The sequence below is a fragment of the Cheilinus undulatus genome, linkage group 15 (assembly GCF_018320785.1).
Source record: "Cheilinus undulatus linkage group 15, ASM1832078v1, whole genome shotgun sequence".
NCBI classification, from domain to species: Eukaryota; Metazoa; Chordata; class Actinopteri; order Labriformes; family Labridae; genus Cheilinus; species Cheilinus undulatus.
Window position 1 is genome coordinate 35,231,046 of NC_054879.1, and position 17,795 is coordinate 35,248,840.

Consider the following 17,795-nt stretch of genomic DNA (forward strand, 5'->3'; position numbering starts at 1 on the left):
GCAGCCCAGACCTTCCACCATTAGAAAACATTTGGCACACCATCAATAAAAACCCAGCAAAGAAACCCCAGGACTGTTGAGTTGCTAGAATCCTACAACAAACAAGAATGAGACAACACTCCTCTCCCAAAACTTCTAAATGGTCTCCTCATTTCCCAGACATTTTCAGGCTTTATTTTAAAGAAGAGAAGATGCTATATCAAGGTGAACATGGCTCTGCCCTACTTTTTTGAGATGTGTTGCTGCTATAGAGTTTAAAATGAGCTAATATTTGTCATGACATGGTAAAATGTCTCAGTTTAATAATCCGCTTTATGTTCCATTGTGGATAAAATGTAGGTGCATGAGATTTGAAAATCACTGTATTCTGATTTTATTTACCTGTTCCACAGCAACCCAGCTTTTTTGGAATTGGGATTTCAAACATAAAATACATCGAGCATTTTGAAACAAGCTTTACAGCCACCAAAGAAAGCAGAAGTGCTTTGAGACATCTTATGTATCCTTCTGTGAACTTTTATAAGGGTTTTGCCTTACACTAGTGCTGGTTATGTCCCAACATATTTGGTATCACCCTCTTAATGTTTGGCAAATTGAAACTGGGGTGTTTACAAAGTAGAGAATTTTGGATTTCCTGATAAATTATTTAGTTTTGTTAACATTTTATTCATAGATATAAATAGTTAAAGGTCCCATCTCAACAAATGGATAAATAAATCAAAGCTATTTAAGAAATATCTTCAATTTAACCTTCCTGAAGTATTTGGCCTGTTTATTTGAGTTGATTTGAACTTGATAAAGGAAGAAGCCTTCATTATACAAAATGACCATGTAGAGTCTTAAATTCTCAGCAGTGGCCGCAAACACCACAACAAACACATTTCAGCACTTTGCCTTCATCAGGACCGTAGATAGAGAAACCCTTGTAGACAGGAAGTACAATCTTTTCACTATAAAAACACCTCTTAACTTTTATTTCAAAAGCCATTAAATCCAAAAGGGGGCACTCATACGTAGACCACAGACAAATACAGTTCAGTGCATAAAAAGTTCACCGACATATAAGACAATAATTGCATTGACTATAGAAGACAACTTAGGCATAAACCTGCATAAAGTGATGTATAGAATGTGTAATTAAAAGCTGACTGTAACTAAACCAGAACTATTATTTGGTTTTATGCCAACTATAGCTGTGTCACTTAGAAGTGGAACTATATCCCCATACGAGGTAATTCATAGTTTGGAAGACTTCAGTCTTAGACATGGTAATCTTTCATAGTTTATGGTCATTGTTTTCATGCACCTAATATGACACTATAAAGACAAACAGCATGTACATTTGAGCAGGTACACACAGATTGTCTTCTATGACTCGTCTCTGCAATTATTCTGATTTTTTTTTTAACACTTTCCACTCATTAACTTGATTTGTCTTGTCTTATGAGTGTCACCCTTTTGTGTCATTGTCATGTTATTATAAAATAGTATTATTTTGAAAGGATTCTTTTAGGAAATATTTATCTTCTTTTCAAAGAGGCTTTTTCTGGCCTTTGTCTGTGATGATTATGAAAACTAAGAGCTTGAATGCTTGGTCTAGTACCTTGAGAACTAGACAGCACATTTTTGTCCACTGACTGTTGAATGTTCCTGCAAGGGTTTTTTGTAAACGTTTTTGTTGTTTGGAGTGTGCTCCATTTTTCCACATTTTGAACAAAAGGGTCATAACGTAGCTCAGTGACTTCCAGAGAGGGGCCCTTAGGGGGGCCCTGAAGCAATGATGGTAGGGGCTCAGCAAGGCTAAATAAAAACCAAATACACTGGTCAGCACAGCACACTAGTGAGAGGACTTCCGAGTAAAAGAGAGGTAAAGAGAGAGCTAAAGACCTTCCTTTTGCTACATCCTACCACTGTTAGAATTTATGTTGATATTGGTATAGATACAGTCGCTAGAAAAAGTATGTGAACACTTTGAGATTTCTTGGATTTCTGCATAAATTGGTCATCAAATGTGCTCCGATCTTCATCTAATTCACAACAATAGACAAACACAGTCTGCTTAAACTAATACTGCACAAAAAATCATATGTTTTCATGTTTTTATTGAACAAAACATGTAAACATTCACAGTGCAGGGTGGAAAAAGTATGTGAACCCCTAGGCTAATGACTGGTTGACCCTCCTTTGGCAGCAATAACCTCAACCAAACGTTTCCTGTAGTCGCAGATCAGACCTGCACAATGGTCAGGAGGAATTTTGGACCATTCCTCTTTACAAAACTGTTTCAGTTCAGCAATATTATTCAGATGTCTGGTGTGCATTGCTCTCTTGAGGTCAAACTCATGAACACACAAAGTAAAAGAAGTCTCATGATCATAGATCATAGAAGAGCTACGGATTTAATCTAAAACCATTTTTTCTTCCTAAATAAAGGAGACCTACAGTCTAATAATGCTTTCAGCTTATATTATGATACTCTACAGAGCTCATTCACTAACCTCTGCTCTCCTGTCACACACCAGCCTCTGCTGCTGTCTCCTCCTCCTCCTCATGATGCAGCTGTACACTACCAAGCATCAGACAATCTCCTGTAGGGACTGCAGAGTCTTTGACAGTTTTGCAGCACCTTGATTGACTGTTATTTAAATTTGGCGTTTATTCACAGTTCCAGTCGATCGTTTTAGTAAGTTTCGTTTTTTTGCGAATACTTTCACTTTCAAGCAGGAGCTGCGTGTGGATGAGAGCGGACCTTTAGGAGATGTGATTGGACCAGTCAACAGCCAATAGCGCAGCTGTGGTGCCGGTTCATGGCAGATATAATAGCTTAAATAAATGAATAAATCATACTGGCCCATAAGTGCGTTGGCACACCAGGAAATGCTCGGTATGCCGGATAGCGAGTCCATCCCTGCAGTGTTGTCTGAGTGTCTCCATTGTAAACAAATCCAGCATGGCGAGGGGGGCGGCTCTCTGCATTAGTGGTGTGCATGGCCAGCGAGTGGTGCACGTATATAAGACTACGGACTTCCTGTAACTCCGTTCATGTTGACAGTAGGAGAAAATAACTTCAGTCTTATCTGACATGATCTGAAAGTTGAACCTGTCATTCAAAAGTCTCTGTCCTTTATCCATTTTTGCTCGCTTGTACTGCATCACGACAGCGCAACTTCCTGGTATGGGTCGAGGTTCATACAGAACGCGCATGCGTTAATTTTGCAACAAAAAAATTAGCGGCGTTAAAAGTAATTTGAGTTAACGCGATACTAACACGTTAACTTTGACAGCCCTAATTATGTGTGGTACATGGTGGGATTTTCACAGTCATATGTGGAGGAACATTTCTATGAAATCTTTCAGATGCAGTTTTCTGCAGGTTGTTGCACCCCTGCCCATGTTTACTTGTGAGAGACTCTGCATCTCTACAGTGCTCCTTTTACACCCAGTCAGGTTACTGACCTGTTGACAATCAGCCTAATTAGTTGCAAAATGCTCCTACAGCTGTTTCTTTTCCAGCTTTTTACTGCCATGTCCCTACTTTTTTTTCAGATGTGTTGCTGCCATCAAATTTACAATGAATTAATATATTTCATTAAATGGAAAAAAGTCTCACTTTCAACATCTGGTATGTTCTTTATGTTCTTTTGTGAACAAGATATAGGTTTGTGAGATTCTGTTCGTCTACATCTTACACAGTGCCCCAACTTTTTTGGAATTGTGGTTGTTGAAGTATTTGTCAGTAATCATATATATTTCCTTTTAATTCAGAGGAAGTGAAGTCATCCTGTGAGTGAATTAATCTTGCCTACTCATTGAGTTGCTGCTGAAATCGCCTTATGGCTTATCTTTTCTTAAACTTCAAGTTCCATTATTTGAAATCATCTCAGATAAGGCTGTCTTTGTGTTCTGGGCTTATGTTTATGTGTGCAGAGATAAAATGAGTAATCTGAGGTGTTGAGGGGAGATACTGCACAGACAAAGAGATAACAAATACAAACACAGGCAAAAGCACAAGCACAGATATGCATACACTGTAGTGGGCCGTTACAGAGGCTCCTCCTAATACAGAATGCATAATTATGTGTCAGTAACTTATTAACCTTTACAGTGGAGAACATCCCTCAATGAATGGCTCATTGCAGCTCTTCATTTCAGAGAGTTTTTAATAAACCCCGTTAAAGGCCTCATAAGGAGCCAGAGAGGCTTACAGAACACGTGGAGTGTGACTGGTGTGCAGTGATACCCTGGCCTCTACTTAATTTCATTACTGCACAAACACTCTCAAGTTCTTCTTCAGAGCAAATTAATAAAGTTTTTGATTATTGACTCATTCCCCAAAACAGGCACTCCTCATATTCTGTTGTTGTGTTTGAAAAAGAGCCAACTGTAACTTTATCTAGCAGGCAGCTTTGAAAAGTACCGCAGGCTTTGAGTTACTCAGTCTGCTCGTGTTGAGCTGGGAGATTTTTAACTTCTCAGATATCCTAATCAAAGTACGGCAAGAGATTTGCCTCAGAGCTGAAATCAATTGTCTTTTTGTAAAGGGGGTAAGCTTTTGAATCACACATTTGAGCACATATGACCCAAACACTCCCATCTTAAACTCTCTCCAGGCTAAGAGAAGGAAATTAAACATTTGTGTTCATCCCCACATTTGGATTTTATTTTCATTCATTGAATGACAACCATTATAACAAAAGACAATCTTAATTTACAAAGGATAGTGAGGTGTTCAGTGCTGACCCTACTTTTTGAGACCCTTGGCTAAAATTCACTGGGGGCCTTTTACGGCTAGATTTCATCACCTTGGGTCTCATTAATAAAACAGTGTGTAGAATCCATACTAAAACTGCACATCCATCAAAAACCCCAAATTGGTGTGCATCAAAAATTTTGGATTTTAAACTGTTGAGCATGCACAGCTTCATGCAATGTTTATAATCAACCTACCTGCGCCCTTTACACACCCCATTCAACCCTAAAGGGTTAATGCAAAGCTCCTTATAAATAAAAATGAAAGAAAAAATTTAGTTTAGCAGTCATTATTCCTACTTCAAAAGAAAATTGACTGCAATGCTTAACAGCGCAGCAGGGGTGAGTGCTGTCAGAAGGGACCCCCTTAGGGAGGTTCCCTACTGTCATTGCAAATTTTGCACAGTCTGAGCCTCTGATGTGTTTTAAAGTTTCTCAGCCCTTAAGGGACCCCTGCTGGCCAGTTCCTTCAGGTAGTTTCCTGTCTTGCTGGTTGACTAAACAACACTCTCGACTGGCATGAAGTTTGGCTGTATCATGGCTCATGTTTGTATTCAATTAAGCTAAAATATGCACTCATTGAACTGGTGCTTCACACAAACCCAAAATGACTGACAGGAATGTCATAATAAACAAATGCAATTAAAAGCACATTATGTGCCACCAGCAGTGTGAACAACATTACAGTATGTGCATGCTGAGAATGTATCATATTTCACAAATGTTATTTCAGTGTTAATTAGTCTTGAAACCATATTTTGGGGCTTTGATCAGCTTGACTGGTATCTGTTTCATTTTTTATCATAAATGTTTTTTTTCTTAACATGTTTTTCTAGATGATTGATCCAGATCGGTCACTTTAATTCAGTCACTTTATTGTACTAACATTTAAAGAATCAAACGCCACCAAGACAATGATAGTAAGATGAAATCATAAGTCCTCCACAATTTGACTTTTTGGAGGTGAGTAATGCTGTTTGTCTTGAAAAGTAATGAGTAAAACAAAACATAAACAGTGCTGCACAGAACTTTTTGGTTTGGGCCAAAAAGTGAGGCTGAAGTAAGGCGTGTAGTGGACAGTAAGCCCGCCTCTGGGCACCATTGGGCATAAAGGAGGATTGACACAACCTTGGTCATGCTCTGGATGTCTTTAAGTATTACCAAGGACATGGGAAAATAATCAGTTATAAAAAGAACTGAATCCACACATTTAGGGGAGAGTGAGGGGTGGACGTGGGGAGCAAACATGGCCTAGGGCACTGGGGGAAGGTTGCCGGTTTGCCACATGCCCCTTGGTCAGCTACGGTTGTCCCAAGGCCCCGTTAACCACCGGCGGTCTCTGGGCATTTCACCATGGGTGAAAAAGCCCCGACAAAAGAAATCCTGTGCTGACTGACGCGCTGAGGAGAGCGGGGATAGGAAGGGTCAGCATCTTGATACGGGAATGGCGACTGCATTTTTAGAGGCACCTTTTGCGCTTTCCAGTGCCCGATCCAGCTTACTGTATACTGGGGGCCCAGGACCTTGTAGCTGGTCCAGATGCTAGGGGTGACCGCATGCGTCGTGGAGGTGTCAGCTTGAAAGATGGGGCATGGGCTTGGCACTGGCCTTGATGATGGCCATCAGGAGGCCGGAGCACTACAGGACCAGGTTGACGAGGGGAAGTACATGCTATTTGACCTGGCTTGAGGTGATGGTGGGACCTGAGGCTGGACCAGTTGTGAACCATTGGTGTAGAAAATACTGCAGGAGGTTTTGTGCACAAATAAATTTGGACTTTGTAATTGATCAGATTTTGATGTTTGTCCCCCAGAGACAAGATGAGTTGCATGGGGAAATCATAGCATAAATTTGTTGATTTTGGCTGCAGACTAAGCTACAGTGATTTTATGGCATCATCGTTCAGTCTGATATTGATATAAGCAGCCACAAATGAAAGCTTATCATCAGCACTTTAAAGCTGTAGTCATTGTCACTGACCATGAAAGCCAACAGGACAAAAAAAACTGTGACTGCTCTAATACCTTCTGCCTGCATGGCGTACACGGCAGGATAGTTTTCAATAGCTCAGGGCATGTTGCGTACTATCTCTAAATGTAGGTAAATCCATCTGTGTTAAGTTCAGCTTTTCACTGAAGCCCTCCAGATGTTTTTCCTCACAAAGAGATATGGAATATTGTGACTTTAAATGTGCGTATTCAGTGCATGAACGGTTATCTTTGTCCTTCTCTGTCTGGAAATTTAAGTCTAATCGCCATTTTTCACGTGAAGGTGACTTCATTTGCATAGCAATCTCTCCATGCTCTCTCTCTCTCTGCCTGGTTCTCCTCTGCATGTCACCCCACATAAGGTGTGTAACATCGATTCAGATCCATCAATCTTTCTTCCTCCCTCCATCGCTCTGTCTCTCCCAGCCCCTTTATGTTTCACCTGACAAATTATTTTTTAATAATTCCAGTAATGAGTCTGTGTCCTGGAGTGGGTAAAAGCACATTTATTTCTTTCCCATGATCACATTCTCTAACATGTGGGATAATAATGTGTGGAGAATCACTGCTAACGTGAGCTGCAGATTAATATCCAAAGCAGGGACACTCAAATAGAAAGTGACAGACGTGAAAGACACCACAGGACTGTGCATCGACCCCCGGCTGTCCATCAATCAAGCACCACCAGTGACACCTTCCCACAATGCCACGGGTTGCCCGCTGTGAATATTCAACATGCAAGGATGTCTCCTATTGGCTCCCTGGGGACCTTAATGGCTCAGGTGTACGGCTATGAGAGGTCATTTCTGAGCTTCTTCTCTTTATGTCAACAAAGCGGGGGAGTTTGACTTTGCGCCTCTGTGAGTGTTGGTGCATTTTTGTGTCCACATGTGTTTGCACGGCCGTGTTTGTTTCTTAAAACAAATATATTTGTTTAAGTGTACTCCGTGAGCCCACAGCATCGCATCTTCCCACTCCTTTCCCTTTAGATAGGAGGCTTCGAGTCGATAAAGTGAGATTTCAGCTCCAAGAGGGCAGAGCTCTGTTGCATTATCTTGCATCTTACTTTTGCTTCCTACAGCATTTTCCACATGCCCTTTTAGTCATCTTCTATATCGTTAAAGTATACAGTATCTTTTTCTCTCATTCCAAGGGCTATTTTTCTTCTCATTGCTATCTCCACTTGTGCTGCACAGCTGCATGTAGCCATCTTTAAAGCCTGTGTATACGTGTGTGTCTGCATCTGTGTTTTATGGTCCCCAGGGGTCAGAGGTGTTTATATGAGAGAGGTGACTCCCTTATTGCTTCCATAACCTGAGTAGATCATATGAAACCCTGTCATTTACAGTGAATGGGAGCATCTGGTGAGCCGTAAATGTAATGTAATGAAATGAAATGAAAGCCCATATGGCTGTACGCACGCGGCCTCCCATTCGAACGACTGGGTGACTGACCGAGTCAAATCACAAACCAGGATAGGCCGGGGCAGCAGGTGATAGAAACACAGACAGACATTTATTATAAAGCAATATGGGCTCAGAGTCTGGGGCGCTCTTTTATGGTTTCAGTCCATGCAGCCATTTATTTCAAATCAAGGGAAATCTCAGCTAATTATATCTTGGGGCATGGTTTTAATTCAGGCCTGTGGTCACGGTTTGGCATCTCAACTTGTTTTACCATGCAAAGGTCAGAAATCTCTTTCTGCACTGAAAAAAAGCCCTTGACTTCTTCAGCATTCATCTTTGTTCACCGTCCAAATTCCTCAATAAACTCGCCACAGTAAACCACAACAGTCAGACCTTGTGTGCTTGCCAATATCCACTCTCATGACCATATTACTCATGTCCTGAAGCAGCTCCACTCAACCGCAATTTCCACAGGGTCCATGTCTGCAGCGTCCCGCCTGTGCCACAGTTTTGCTCCATTTGACGGTGCACGCTTCCCACTGGGTCCTTTTCTGAAGTGGAGTGGAGTGCAGCCCAGAGCAGCTGGATCACGAGATCACAAGTTCACACGGGAATAAAAACAACAGATAAAACGCTGTTATAGTTTGCTTGTCTGAGGTTGATTTGTTGTTTATCCTGTTACGTAATGCAGATGTAGCAATGGGATAGGTGACTGGCATTCTATACATGGTGTTTACTCTGAAATTAACTGAATGCCCTGCGCATTCTTTGTCTGACTTTTGTTTTGGATCAGTAAGTTTTTAAAAGATGATTTTGCTCATAACAGGAAAATACAGCCATCCAAATCTAATCCAGAGTCATTCATAACTGGTTGTGCTACCCTTGGTTGCAACAAGCATGCAATTGCAATACCTTGCAATTGCTGTGGAGGAATTTTGGCCCACTCTTCTTTGACAAATTGTTTTTTATTCAGCCACAATGGAGGTTTTTTTTGAGCATAAGCGGCCTGTTTAATGGGAGCAAGTAACGTTGGTTTTGGCTGTTAGCATCTGTAGCAAAAAAGTGAGTAAAAAAATGCTTTTCAGTGATTGGTTAAATTAAGATAAAACATCATATCTGCGACAATTTTTTTGTTAATTTGGACGTAAAATCTCTACTAGTTAAGATCAGTCTTATGTCTCCCTGGTGCAACCGAACAATAACACAACTCAAGTTACAACTTACTTAGTTTCAATGTAGCGTTTAGGGTGGACTTTACACCATAGCTTAAAGGAATTTTTTCTGGGCTTTTTGATGTTGGTACTTGGCTATAGTAGTGGTATTAGCCTCCAGTGATTTTCTGTGAAAGTTGATCCTGTGGTTATTACGAGCTCAGAGAGATCCAGGGCATAGTGGCTATAAATGGGAACATTTTATCCCTGTAATTACGAGTTTTACGTAAAATTGGGCCTGGAAAATATGTCGTACTCCGGTTCACACAAATAATCTTTCATCTCCACAGTAAACGGCACATCATCATCAATCAAGTTGAAATCACTCATATTGTATTTGTTTTAGCTTGGTGTGGTATTATTATTCCTGTGAACTCACACAGCCGATCAGAGGATATCAGTGCGCAGAGGTGGACGGAGACATGCCAAAAGCTGCATCGTAAATTAGTTATGCCCTGGATCTCTCTGAGCTCGACCACAGGACCAACTTTCACAAAAATCACTGTATGCTAATGCCACTACTATAGCCAAGTACCTTATACGACCCAACTTCAAAAAATCCTGAAATATCCCTTTAAGACAGAACTTACACATTGCTGGTGCAACAGGCTACAGGTCTTTGGATGTTTATTTATGACCTCCTGGATGAGTTGTCATTGCACTCTTGGAGTAATTTTCATTGGCCAGCCACTCCTGTGGAGGTTCACTGGTTTTCTCCATTTGTGGACAATGGCTCCCACTATGGTTTGCTTTACAGACTGATAGATATCAATGACGCAGCATGATGTGTTGCTTTTTGAGACCTCTTAGTTTACTTCACTTTGTGAGAAAGGTTCTGTGGAAGGGTTTTCTTGATATAACAGGACTGGGTGGGTGGTTAATTTGAGCTCAGCTTTCCAAAAAATGTGGTCATTCACAGTCAATTCATGATTTAACAAACAGGGGCAATATTTCTTTCACAGGTAGAATTGGATTTTTCTTCCCAGTGTGGGGGAGATTCAGTGACTTTGTATTTATTATGTTGTTGCAACAGGCGGCTAGTTTGGACTGAGCACTCGTTCGGAAACACAATCGTGTATGTTTTCACTCTAAAGCCCTGACATCTTGCAGAAGGACTCCTAATACAGCATAGGCAATGATGATGCCTGCAAATGTGGCTTTAGACTTTACAACTAAAAGTCTTCCCTTCCCTGTGAGCACAGGATGGTCTTATGTCGGTGCTGATGCGGTCTAAAATGATGAGGCCTTTGATTATGATGCCAGTGACATTAATAACTCAGTAGGAGAACAGAGAGAGGGAGACAAACTTATCTGCTAGTGTGCATCAGAGTTGAAGTGTGTTGATGGTTGCTGGGAGACGACAGAAGGGGGGGGGGGTGTTGTACGATGGGGACTAAGTCCTTGTGATGACCAAGCAGCTTTCTCTTCCTTTATGTTCACGAGGGCCCCCTCTCAACGTTTGTCTCTCCTCTGATTAGCATTCCCAGGCCCGGCTGACTCCCCCCATAAATCCAATAGCGGTGGTGAGCGTGAGTCATTGACTCGGTAAAGCTGCTGAACACGTCGTTATTGCTAACCCCACAAACGAAGTGGGGAGGGGCTGGAGGCAGCGGAGGGATGCATAAGGATAAAAATAACTACAAGGGTATCAAAGGGGGTGAAAAGAATATTCCACTCATTTGAATGCGTGTGATAGTATAAAGGGTGCTCTTTAGTTTGCTTTTTGGTAGTTTTTCTCAGATCTTTATTGTCAATGAAGACTGCATTCTGACTAAATTCCCATGATCACAGATGAACCATTTGCTTTCTTCCCACAGGAACTCCACATACTGCATGAAGGTGTCCATGTCTCTGACTGTGGCTGACAACGACACAAACCTGTGCTACAACTCCAACATGAGGAAATATGAGAAGGCCGAGCTCAGCAAGAGTAAAGACATCCTTTGTCCTGACATAGACGACTATGTTGAGCCAGGAAAAGAGCCTGACATCACTTGGTACAAGGTACGCCATCTCTCTGCTGTATGAGTTGTGTATCATTTATGTGCCTGAGGGTTCATTAATTTTCTATTCTTGTGTATCTTTATTATTATTTACATGGCAGCGCTAAGTAATAAAGAGAGCGTCTGTCCTTGTGGTTACACAAGCGAGAAACATTCTTAAATGGTTCGTTGGCTTGTTTTTATCAAATTTCTTGGCTGTTTATGTTTAAAAGCCTTGTTTGAAATGTGGTTCTAGATCACTTAGGCAGATTATGTGTAGATGCAAATGATCTCAATGAATTACATAAGTGCCTTTGTGCTAGAATAGTTGTCTAAGGAGAGCAGGGACTGAGCAGAGGGCAGCCACAGAGATGGCTTTAGGTAATGAACAGAAATCTCGTACGAGGAGAAAATTGTGCAATGTCACTCCGGTGCCCTGCGGAATGAGTGGATGTCCTCCAGTTGCTCCTTCTCCCTGATCTTTATGCAGCATGCACCTTCTCCTTCTCCCACCTGGACTCTCGCCTTTTTTTTCCCAGGTCAGGCATGGCCTGCGGACAACAAAGTGCATCCCAGGGAAGGGCTCAGGCCAGACTAATCACAGGCAGATCAGGAGTAGATTAGCTGGCCGGGCTCGACCTCTAGGTTTTCCCAGAATTCAATTATGGTCTGGGTAATGACTGGGAGTGCTGGAACCCAGAGTTATTTGGACCACTGCGGAGCCGCAGTGATTGAATTCGAAGGTTGCCGGGAGCAATGGTGGAATAGAATCCGCAGAGCCATCGTTGTCCCTGCCGCAGCATCGAGAGGCTGCAGAGAGGATTCATGTCATGGAGTCACTCATTGTGCCTGCGCTCGCATATACTCACAAACACAGCACAAACCCACTTACTCTGTCATCAGAGACTACTGTAAATAACATTCTCCATCCTCTGTGGCTTTACAGAAATATTGAATGGAGAATATTCAGTTCACTGCAATAAATCTTGATCAGATAAGTAGAATAATGGCAAAGCATTATCATTTTACTCTATCAAGTTTTTATGCCATGCACCTTATCGTGTCTCCTTAGCCAAGGCAGAAACATACTGCAGTTCTTTGATCGTCCACTTGGGGTTGGTTGAAATATCCAGGAATCCTCACTAGGCCCTATGTTTAAAAAGACCAGCAGAAACAGGTATGATTACAGCCATGTACAGGGATGATTTTGGTCTCCATAGCTCATTTCTTTTTTGGTGAACACTGCACAGGAGGTAAAGCTCCATTTTGATATTATCAAAGCCAGGAGTTTTAGGCCGTGGCTTCGCTGACTGACAAGTGAGCACATTGAAGTTGTTTGCCTGGAGGCTTAAGGTCGGCCTCTGTTTAACATATTTGCATTTAACAAGACTGACCTAAAGTTAGGTTGAAAGATTATTTCAGTGACAGACCAGGATCAAATAAAGGGCCAGGCATTTGCAGCTGGCCCTTTTAACCAAACTATTAACATTAAAAACTCTGAGCTAGATCCTTACAGTCTGTCTAGAATGGGAAATATGCAACACAAAACACACTAAAGACACTAAAAGACACTATCGAATCAATACAGTCACTGATGTATGCTGACAGTTATTTAACACAATTTTAGAGGGCTGGAGTACAAGGGGTTTCACTTAGATAAAGAGCAGTATTCAGCACAAACAGGGGTTTGACAATAGCTTTATACTCAAAATGTTGTAATAATCCAATAGTTCCATCAAAACAGAAAATAAAAAACACTGCAAGCCACAGTCCATGTTGTCAGCCATGCTAATGTTAGCATTCACTGCTAGCTGTAGTAAAATTTTTGCTAGCTTTATAGGCACTACAATCGTCAAAAAAGTTTCAAAAATGTCTCTGTTAAATTTTCAGAATTCTCAACATCAGCCAGCAAAGTTTTCTTGGTTTCAGTTTTCTTCTTCTATGATGCTATGTAGCTTTTTGTTCCAGATCACGAGGAGTCGTGGAAGAAGATATTTTATCATAACATAGGCCTTTTAAATTGTCTTTGGCTTTTCAGATTAAACCTCATCAATGGCAAAATAAGTATAATTTGCATCCCTACCTTGGAATGATAAGCCATTCTAAGTGGCCTAAATAGCCCATAATTGGGCAGCCCTTCTAGTGTTTACCCAAACCGCATGGTTTCCCTCAGCGATGAGCCTATGGGATTTTTCAGTGGGTTTTTGGAACACTGCTGAAAATAAGTTCTGTGTCCAAAAAAGTTTATGAGACTTACACATTTTGTTCATAAAGATAATCTTCACAAATTGATAACATAAGCATCATATCTGGTTCCTTAATGTAACTGACAAAAGTAAAAAGCTAATGTCATGCTATACTGAACTACAACATGGTCAAATTAACGGCATTCCCTGCAGATACAAGTGAGCGGCAGACTCAGTTGCCATGCTTTGATGACATATAATCTTCTCGACGAACACTGCAGTCCAAGGTAGCTGTCCTTTAGCGACTGCCTTAATAAGACGTGAAAAGATACACAACTCAAAGGTGGAGCACGTTTTAGGTGTATTTTTAACCTGACTTCTCATAAGCGGCGTTTGGGAAAGGGCAGAGCCTTTGGAGAAAAAAAACTGGGAGGGTGATTGGATAATTGTTCTGTCTGTAATATCTTTGCCAATCAAAGCAACAAAACACGTGATGTTGTACCCCAAAACCGAGGTGCGCTGCTACCAGCAGAGAGCTGTATAACTGGAACCATGGCGACTGTAGACATGTCAGTACACGACTTTTGTTGTTTTTGAAAAGAAAACAACTTAATGCTGTTCTTTGTTCTTTTAACAAAGAAATGTTGTCAAGTTCTGACAAAACAGACGCTTTAGCAGCATCTACACTGTCTTCCGCCGTAATTCAAACTGGCCTCTTGCTACATCATGACTCTGCTGCGCCCGAAAGTGCTGCCACTCGTCACTGATTGGTCCCGTCACTTTCTAACTGGGCCCAAACTGTTTAGATGGGAGCTTTGTTAGATGGATTCGCCAGTGACAAACAGGCGAATCCATCTGCTTTGCAAGGTTAGTGTATTTTAGTAAGTAACCTAACAGTAGTCCACTTTCTGGCAGAGACTCATCATAGGGCCTCAGGCATTAGCTTTATAAAGCCTGGTCAGAGGCTACTGGGTGATGTTACTAAGACTACAGTCTATCATCCATACTATTTATTGAACTTTGTTAAGGCTTTATGGCTTTTGGAAACTCTTGTGTCCAGGTCATAACACTTTAAATAGAATGGCTCTAATTTATTACGAAGCAGAGGCAATTTCTTGCCTGGAACATTTCCTGCCAGTCATTTGGTCTTTCCTTTCCACAGTGATTTATCAGTCTTAGGCCTTTGGGAAGAAGTTCTAAATTTGACCTGTCTGTCTTTTCTCATTTAATAGGAGTGCCGTCCAAAGCAATGGCGTTCCAGCATCATCCTGAAGAGGGACACTCTGTCAATCCAGGAAGTCAAAGAAGATGACATTGGGAATTACACATGTGAAGTCCAGTATGGTGGCTTTGTGGTCAGAAGGACGACTGAACTCACAGTAACTGGTAAGTCTTCTTGAGAGTCTAAAAAGAGACATTAAGAAGCCGTTTTTGTAACACTTAACGAGTGTCTCTTTTACAAGATCAAACCTTAGTAGACGCTGCTTGGCGAGTAGCAGTCAAAGGCACTTGTGGAGACGGAATAGATGGTTACAAACACACACACACACACTCCTGAGCACTGCAGTGATGTCCTGCTGCTGTGTTAATTGCTGGGGGAGGTTGAATGCTGTTGCCTGGCTTCTATCCCTTTTTCTAGCTCAGCACTTTCCAGCCAGCCGAGCAGTGTTGAAATATTTAAGGCTGTGGGCTAAACCCCTTCACGCAGAGAGCCAAAGAGCAATGACCAAGGTCAGGAGATTTACGCCGCTCTGCCCCCTCTGTTCCTATCCATCTCTCTATCTCTCTTTGCCCTGCACAGGTGAACACGTGACAAATAAGTGCATTCATTTGTTTCTTTCTCAGCATGAGTGGACTCCAGGGTGGGACCTGGGGATAGATGATCTAAGCCTGCGTTCTCTCAGGTCAACTGCTCATATTAGAGTTGCTGAAAAGGTCAAATCCAGCCTTTCCCTTTCAATTTTTCAACAGATTGTGTTTTCGTGTGTACATCTTTTTGATTTAAGGTCAAACCATTTGAGTTACAGCCTAAAATTCTGGTCGTGTTGTTTTTCTAAAGCAGTACATCTTGACCTGTTAGGACCTTTGAAAACATGCACTCATGAAAGCCTACCTTTAGAAAATCTCATCATTGCATCAGTGTACTGCTTTGGATGATTTCTATCAGGAAGCGTTCATCATAATGATTAACAGATTTGAAGTTTAAGCTCAAATACGTGTCCACATTGCCTCACCCTTTGCTACATCCTTGGTTGCTTGGTCCTTGCATCATTCCCGGATGCAGTTACGTGTTCAGTTTCTTATCTCAATCAAAACAAATTTGACAACAGTTTTGCCCGTGTTGCCTTGGTTTGTGTTCGTGTTTAGTACACAGGAGTGGTGTTAGCTTTTGATTGGTATCTTCTTTGGTGTTTGTTTCTGAGCCTTTTCATTGCTCTTGTGTGGTATGAGGGGATGGCGCTGTGAGATGCCCCAGCTATTAGGTATTTACCAAGCAAGGAGAAACATACCTTGGGTGTATTTGCACTGAACACAAATATGAATGAGATTGGAAGATTTGAAGCTCAAATAGGTACCCACATTGAGTCAGCCTTTGTCACAAAACCTCCTTGCCATGCTTTATTTTTGGATGTGTGATTATGGGTTTTGGTACACTTATTAGAAGAATTGGGCAACAACCTTGCTCAACCTGCTTTGGTTTGTGTTTTGTATGCACTGAACTGGTGTGTGTTTGATTAGTATCTTGTTTGGGGGTTCTTTCTGCGCCTGGTCATTGCTCTTCTCTGATATAAGGGTGATAAAACTGTGAGATACATCTGCTATTTCCTATCTTCCAAACAGAAAGACACATAGCTTAACCTTGAAAATGAGTCAACATGGAACAAGGCCAAAATCACATCCGGGATTTGTGGGTGGGTATTCACGTGGCTTTACTTGTTACAATCTTGGTTCCCTGGTCATTTTGCAAAACATGCAAAAAAAAGTTGTGACATTATATAAAATGTGAATAAATCAAAATAAAACCACTTGCAAAACCTTCTAATATATTCAATCCGACAGAGCACAAAAACAAGATATTCAATGTTTGAACTGAAAAGCTTTATTTCATTTAGGAAATGCACACATACTCTGAATTTGAAGCTGGCAATCTGTTCCAAAAAAGTTGGCATCTAGGGCAGTGATTATCAACTGGTGGCCCGGGGGCCACATCAGGCCCCCCATATCTTTCAATCTGGCCCCCAGAACAAAAAGCTATAGCTATTAAATTGTCTCCAAAAACAACAGAGATTCAAACAATTTAACTAGGAATGACTTCATGTCTGATCAGAAATCTACCTATAAGCCATTATTAGCAAATATAATGTATGTTATACATGTATTTATCATTTCCTTCTTGAACTAAACTGCCACTTTCTATGGAAACGTTCGGCTTCAGATGTCTTGGGGGTGCAATTTTCCTGCTTAGATTTTTCATTTATCCGTACACAGCATAGAAAACATGACAGCCACAGAAATATTTGGGTAAAATATTTCAGTCGCCCCCTTGTGGCAGGCTGCAATATAGAGACTTATCTCACTGTTGGGGCCTAAAAATTGCACATATTTAAAAGTAAATAAAAATGTCTTTAGTTTTTTCTTTTTTTTTTAAGTTCAGCCCCCAAAGTGCCTGTTTAGGAACAAGATGGCCCCCCAAATCTAGTTGATGACCCCTGATCTAGGAGAAAGAGGGCAAGAGACATGCAAGAAAGTAGCCACAGGCTGAACCCAAGCACAGCCCACCAACACATGGGGCCCACCCTAAACCACTAGACCAGGGCTTTACAATTATAAATTCAACTGGGCCAAATTTTAAAATTAAGAAATGTAGCCAGGCCAGACATGTTCTGCACCCAGTAAGCAGCTTGTAATGTCAAATTCGAACCAATACAGACCAATTTGATGAAAAATGTGCACTTTTTATTTATAGTCCCCCTTTTAAATTTGGTAACATGACAAAAGTATATCAAAAAGTGCATAAAAACACAACGACAGAGCTGTATTTTAGCAAAATCTGAGGTAGTAGATTTTTTTCACTTGCATAAAGATAAAATAAATAGAATGAAAAAATAAACTGAAATTCTGTAAATAATAATTTCGGTTACATTGCCTTGGGGCTACATTTGTCAGCATCGCTAACCATGCTTCAAAACAACGCAGTGCACTGTAGGTGGACTGTTGCTAGGCTACGCAGAGTGTTGCATTCACAGTCTATAATACTGAGGGAATTTATGAA

The 17,795-nt window shown here is 41.2% G+C and overlaps 1 protein-coding gene across 4 annotated transcripts in view; it reads left to right on the forward strand.

Annotated features, from left to right (window-relative positions):
* The window catches only part of il1rapl1a (interleukin 1 receptor accessory protein-like 1a), a 341,975-nt gene that overhangs the window by 141,017 nt on the left and 183,163 nt on the right, over positions 1-17,795 (forward strand). For all 4 annotated transcript variants that reach the window (XM_041807356.1, XM_041807358.1, XM_041807357.1 and 1 more), the window contains exons 4-5: positions 11,172-11,358; positions 14,755-14,908. In XM_041807356.1, coding sequence (XP_041663290.1) covers positions 11,172-11,358; positions 14,755-14,908 — 341 coding nt within the window. The remainder of the gene's footprint in view (positions 1-11,171; positions 11,359-14,754; positions 14,909-17,795) is intronic.